This window comes from Orycteropus afer, unplaced genomic scaffold (genome assembly GCF_000298275.1).
Source record: "Orycteropus afer afer isolate SDZICR_OR568_19922 unplaced genomic scaffold, OryAfe1.0 scaffold00045, whole genome shotgun sequence".
Lineage (NCBI taxonomy): Eukaryota > Metazoa > Chordata > Mammalia > Tubulidentata > Orycteropodidae > Orycteropus > Orycteropus afer.
The window spans coordinates 15,582,397-15,589,499 of record NW_006921632.1 but is presented as its reverse complement, the minus strand read 5'-3'; the positions used below and the strand labels follow the sequence as shown (position 1 = coordinate 15,589,499).

At 32.5% G+C, this 7,103-nt stretch overlaps 1 protein-coding gene across 1 annotated transcript in view; it reads left to right on the top strand.

Annotated features, from left to right (window-relative positions):
* The window catches only part of CNTN1 (contactin 1), a 190,662-nt gene that overhangs the window by 119,298 nt on the left and 64,261 nt on the right, over window positions 1-7,103 (top strand). The window contains exon 14 of the mRNA XM_007937988.2: window positions 6,158-6,316. Coding sequence (XP_007936179.2) covers window positions 6,158-6,316 — 159 coding nt within the window. The remainder of the gene's footprint in view (window positions 1-6,157; window positions 6,317-7,103) is intronic.

Sequence of the window (7,103 nt, the reverse complement as noted above, 5' to 3'; positions counted from 1 at the left end):
TTTCCCTAAAACAATCAATTTTGCTACATCTGCCTAAGTTCTGATGGAGAGATCTATCCATGCATATCCATGGATCTCTCCATTAGAATATAAAGTTCTCTTATTAATGATCTTGGAATTTCTCCCATTTGGGATCTTAACTTTGAAGAGCATAAAGTTAGATATTGTACAAGAAAGTCTGGGTTGTTTTGTGGTTAAATTCATGGATGTTGTGTGTGGCCCTTATCAGTAGTGCCTAATGTAATCCACAAATTTGAGACTGTGTATGATTACTGCACACCTGAATTGTGAGTTGAACAAAGTTCAAAAGGAAAATTAATATTTTTAGAATGTGACACAGTTAATAATCATCTCAACATTTTGAAAATAACAAAGATGATAAAGGTAGTAATACTTTTTTCATAGACTGAATTTTTATAATTAGGTATTTCTGATAATCTGTGTGTATATGTATAATTACCTATGAGAATATCTCATTTTACTCTGCCCTGGAAGATCGGCCTTTTGACTTGACATCTTGATAGTTTATCCAGTATTTTCTGTGGAAATAACCCAATTCTACTGATTTTAATTTTACCACTATGCTCCAGGGTTTCAAAGTGATTTAGATATTATAAAATATCATTCTTTCTCCGATGAAAGTTTGGAAAAAGAACAAGGCTAAATTATGTTATCAGTGAATATTGCTCACATTAACACACAACTGAGCCTGGTCAATATGGTTCAGTTACAGAGAAACTGTAAAACTGTACAAGTCAATGACAACTAGATACCAACATTTCATGGAACAGTAAAGTATACTTTATTTTAGTTGCTGTTTTACTAAAATTCATAATATTGGATAATTTTCACACTATTTAGAAGCCAACAGTAGCTTAATTAAGATGCTCAATTTTTATTATGTTATAAATTTGTTACTCCATTTTCTGCCTTCTAGCCCCATTTGTCTATTTCAATCTTGTCAAATATTTATTATTTTACTTTTCTTTATTTAGATTTACAATGCATGATCCTACTTCCTCCCATCTACAATTTACCTCTGTGAATTTGACAATTTATGTATCCGCTCAAAGAAACATAGAATCACATGTTTAAAAGGAACCATAGAGGCAAATTTAATTGCCATCAAAATCCTTATTCAGTTTTTACTAAGGTTTCCAGATTCTGCTTGAACCATATTAATGTCAGGGAACACTCTCCACTCCCCCACCCCCAATCTAATGCAGTTTACATCCTCTTTAGGAATCAAATTTTTTCTTTTTTTTTTTTTTTTGCTCTGATTTCCCCAAAGGGAAATATTACTCTGTAATTCACAGGACTCAGAATGTATTTTAAAATAATTACATTTGTAAAGAAGTGATATAAATATTAAAGAAGAAGTAAAAATTGAATTTGAAAGTAACTCTTAAAATTGGAGAGAAAAAATATCATGAATGAGAGACCAAAGAAGAGAGAGGGTAATCTAACTAGAAAAGACATAATGGCACAAGTACAGAAAAGTGAATAATGGTAGCTTTTACCTGAGAAGTACAGAAAGGTAATCCATAGAAAGGTAGCAACTGAATATTACGATTTTGAATAGAGGAAAAGATAACAAAGGATCAACATTGAAGTTTGTACTATTAATTTTATAAAAGAGAAATTCTGTCTCTGGATAGGTGTAACATAGTTATTTATGTCCACTCTTCATGTATTTGGAAGACTCAGGAAACAAAAATAGCCAAACCATCTTTATGGATATGATATATAAGCTTATAAAAAGCATTTCAGAAACCCCAGAAATGGAATGGGTGGTTACAAGAGAGGGTGAAGATAAGAAGATAATTATGTATTCATTCGGCATGTTTTAATAAGTTTTATCTCTTCCTCCACATCTCTTTTCTCCTGATTTCTTTTCCTTACAACGCCTCAAATATTTAAGAATAAAGAGAATAATTGATGAAAGGCTTTGCCAGGACTGGTCAGAGAAACACTGTAGCTCTTTTTATTTTTTCCCTACCTCATATCATTAATGACAAAAACAAAATAAAGGAAAAACAACAAAAAAAGGAAGACAAAATAATTTGTCATCTAACATATCTAGAAATTCCAAAATGCATGTGAAATTCAAAAGTCCTTTCCATGTAACTATTTTTCTGTATCATTATTATTTAACTTAAATAGAGTTCTTAGGAATGATTAGCCATCAACTTGAGGACAATCTATGAAACTAGAAAGAGATAAATCAGTAGAAATAATCTTGCTTACCCTTTCCCTGGTTTTGAGTCTTTCCTGATGATTTCCTGAGAGTGCTTGAACAATTAACCCAAAAATCCATTTTCATCAAGTCGATTCTGGCTCATAATGACACTATAAAGCAAAGTAGAATTGCTCCATAGGGTTTCCAAGGCTGTAAATCTTTATAGAACAGACTGCAACATCTTTCTCCCATGAAGCTGTTTGTGGGTTTGAACCACTGACCTTTTGGTTAGCATCTGAATGCTTTAACCACTATGCCAGCAGAGTTCCTTTGAACAAGTAAAGAGTGTTAAAAATATAAGTAAATAAATATATAAAAAGGGGAACTCTTAGGATCAGAAATATGTATTACTTTTTTTTTTTTTTTTAATAATTATGGAGGAATTAGAAAGGTAGCTAGTTCCTAAATTCCTTCTTTTGCTCTGAGGAATAAGTAGGTGTATTATCTTATTTTCTACTACAAAACTTCTCTCTAGTCTGAGCAAAATAATTGAGACAGTAACATCAACCTATACTGCTTGCAGGACATGCAGACTTTCCTTCTGAGAGAAAATAAAGGCTGACTCAATGTTGAGGTTTTATAACCCACATTTGTAATATGGTATCATTCCTCTATTTTTGCAACATTCCATTGCTTGGTATCCATTAGGTGTCTTCACATTCCCAATTCTTCCTCACCTACATCAAATTTACCAGAAAACAGTTCATTTTTTGAGATTCCTACTATAAGTTATAAAGAGTGCTGAATAAACATCTGGTAAAATAAAGATTCCTAAAAATTATTAACAAGTACTAATAATTACTCCTGCCAGGTAGCTCAGATTTCCAGAAAGCTCTTATAGATATTATAATGATATTATGATAATAGTTGAAGTTCTGTGGACCAGGACTAGTACTAAATTCCTTACAGACATTATTTTAATCTTCACAACTATTCTACATGATCAATTTTTATTACTGCTGTTTCACAGATGAGGAAACCAGAGTTAGTTAATTTGAAAAACTTGCTCAAGGTCAAACTACCAAATTTTAGAGGACAGAATTTAAAGTCAGGCCGATTTCAATTCTAAAACCCATGCTTTTTAATAGTATATTTCTTCTCAAGTATTTACCTGGGAAATATTTTCAGTTGGTTACTTAGATGGGAAAAATTTACTTTACATCATGAGAATCATTGCTAAGTAATGGTGCCACAGAAAGGTTTTAATGACATTAACCAGCATTTTTCAATTTATTCTTTAAATTTCACCTCTCTTAGATGATACATTATTTCAAGACATGTGGCAGAATAGAGATTGTATTGTGGATCACCGTTATATTTATATAACTGACTCAAGATCAGTTTATCATTACCAATATTTATTAAGAGCTTACTATAGGCCAGGCATATAGCAGAGAACAAAAAATGGAGAAATATAATTACAGAGTTTTGTTCAACAATATTGCTCTTCAATAAATGACTGAGTAAAATTATTATGCAGACAGTAACCTAACAAATGCTCTAATAATGTGTGTCTCTAACTGACCTTTATGAAATATCATTCATTTTTTACTGTAAGAACTTTAGAGAGTATTATCAGGGAAATAATTTATACCTTAATGGTTTAAGACTAACATATAGCAATTTTCTCTTAAATTCCTTTTAATCTTTTCATAATGTCATTCTCTTATTCTCATAAAAATTGTCTGAATGCATATATTATGATAAATTTTCTTCCTTTTTGAAAAATATTTCTTTCATTTTTCATCTACAATTTTTAACACTCTGAAATATTCAACTCAATCATTGACTTTGGATGATGCTTTATGTGAACGTAGTGAATTTCTCTGTTCTGATCAAGAATATACATTGTATTTCAATGTGGCTTTTAGACATGAAAAATGCCATGTGTTCTTTCTGAAAAATGAATGTGATCTATATGACTGTATTTCTTTATTTTCATTTATTTTAAAATGTGGATTATTCTTACCATTAGTTTAAAGTTAACACCAAGAAGTATAAGTTCAGTATTATAAATTATAAATTAATGAAAGTTTACTTGCCTTTACTGTAGTTATAATTACATTTCCAAATAATAAAATTTGCTACCATCAATTGGATATGGCTTGTGTTATTTTTACTGTTAGTGTTACTTTAACTATTGTGTTGATCTACATGCACCTTTTTTACCTTGGGACCAATTGTAAAGACACTGGTAAGGATTGGGGGCGTTTCCCATACCTCTGCAAAGAGCAAAACCCCATGAAGAAGAAAGCCATCTACACTAAGCAACTGATCTGATATTATAAATGTGAATGTATTTATTTTCACCTAGAAGAGAAAAAGTGGTATTTAGTATTATTTAAAAAATAAACAGACAAACATAAACCACTGCCATTAATTCAATTCCAACTCATAGCGACTATCATTGGGTTTCCAGGGCTGTAAATCTTTATGCAAGCAGATTACCTCATCTTCCTCTGGTGGAACAGCTGGTGGTTTTGAACCACAAACCTTCTGGTTAGCAGCCGAATGCCTTACCCACTATGCCACCACAGCTCCTTTAGTATTATCTTCAGTATGAAATAATAAAGATGCCACTTTACCAAAAGTTTGGATTAATCATTACATTCAGCATTCAGTATGGGGATGGACTCCTTTCTGATGCCAAAGAAAACAAACTGTAATATCTATCCTGGGACCTATTAACTGAGAGACTTCTTTAGTATTGTAAACCATATATGTCACTTTGCCACTTAATTTTTTCAAAATGAGAAATTGTAATGCTTAGTTATTGTATGCCATTCTCACGGCATTTCCTAATTTCTATTAATGGTTATTTGTTTACATTTCATACTTTTAGAGGCAGAAAACTCTTTGAAGCAAAAAAGTTGTGTTTCATATACTTTTTTATCTCTACCACCCAGAACAGTGCTTTCAATTTTGTGGATAAATGAATAATGTTGGTACTTAGTTCTGATGCATCTATAAAAACCCATTTTAATGTTGTTTTGGGTTCTGCAGTAATAATTCTTCTGTCCTGTTGTTGTTGTTATGTGCCGTCGAGTCGGCCCCGACTCATAGCGACCCCTCCTTGGGTTTCCGAGGCAGTATCACTACAGAAGTAGGATTGCCCAACCTTCCTTCCGAAGAGTGGCTGGTGGGTTTGAACCGCCAGCCGTCTGGTTAGCAGGCAAGTGTCTTAGCCACTATGCTACCAGAGCTCCCTCTTCTGTCCTAAGACTCTTAATTTCTTATTTTCACAGTATTCCTATGTATATTTGTGTGTGTATGTGTGTTAGCAGTTGTTTTCTACATTTTCTATAAGTAGAAACATCTTTTTAAAAATATTTATTCCTATTCCTGTAAACATCAAAGTGACTCATAAAATTTCAAACATTTCTTCTGCAAGTAAAATAAATTACACAAACATTTAGGGTTATATGAAAGTAGCTGTTCCATTTTGAAGAGGCGAAATGAAACATTTAGTTAACTGGACATTCTCAGATATGGACTGCACTGTGGTCCATATCTGCATCTTTGGTTCATGCACTCATTAAGCATTCATTAAATCTCACTATGCTAGAATCTGTATTAGGACATTGTGATGCTAATTGTACTTTATGTCAAAGATTCAAAAACTCAATGCTGTTTTCAAATGGCAGCATTTTTAAAGTATTTTTTTTTTTTTATGCACAGCATTTTAAATGTATTCACCACTTTTCTTACAAAGACAGGTCTTAAAATAAATCAGTAAAAACCATAAATTCAAGGTTATGTCATCACTTCTTATAGCTAATCTTTAAAAGGAATGTGACAACACTGATTATATTGTATAAATGTTCTTTAGCTTGCAAGAAGGACATTTTTGTGCTGTAATATGTATTTAATTCACTAGTCGGGAAACTCCTTGATTTATTACCCCAATTTTCATTTCAGGCCCTCCAGGCCCTCCAGGTGGTCTGAGAATAGAAGACATTAAAGCCACTTCTGTGGCACTTACTTGGAGTCGTGGTTCAGACAACCATAGCCCTATCTCTAAATACACTATCCAGACCAAGACTATTCTTTCAGATGACTGGAAGGATGCAAAGACAGGTAAGTTTTATTTTTATGATTAATCTATTCATGTTTTCAAAATAAACTCTTTTATTGAAAACAAAAACACAAACCTAGAATTTAGAATTTTATCACCTACCCTGAAATACTCTCTTTTTCTTTATTTTTAATATTTCTGTTCTTTGGCAGTGAACACAACATACAAACACACACACACACACACACACATATTTTAAAGTTATAGTGGAAGAAGCAGCATGCCTAAATCTATAATTGGAAATCAAAGAGAAGACTTCTGATTTCCTTATTTGACCTATTGTAACAATAAGTCAGACTTCTTAGAGGAAAAAAAAAGTGAATTTTTTTTTTGTTGTTGTTGTTGTTATATGACATTTATAACTTCTTACTTAGAACTCATTTTATCCAATTATATATTCTAGGAGTTCTGGTGGCACAATGCTTAAGACATTTGACTGCTAACCAGAAGGTTGGCAGTTCAAACCCACCAGCTTCTCCATGGAAGGAAGATTTGCCTCCTCAGAAACTCAATGGGGGTTGTTATGAGTTGTAATCAACTTGTTGGCAGTGGGTTTGGTTTGGTTTTGGTATACAGATACTATTGTTCTATATTTTAAAAATGGTGGCGTAGGGCCTAAGGCATTTGACTACTAACCAGAAGGCTGGTGGTTCAAAGCCACCAGCTACTCCTCAGAAGAAAGGTTGGGTGATCTACTTCCATAGTGATACTGCCTCAGAAACCCAAGGAAGGGTCGCTATGAGTCAGGTCCGACTTGGTAGCAGTGATTTTTTCTTTTTTTTATATATT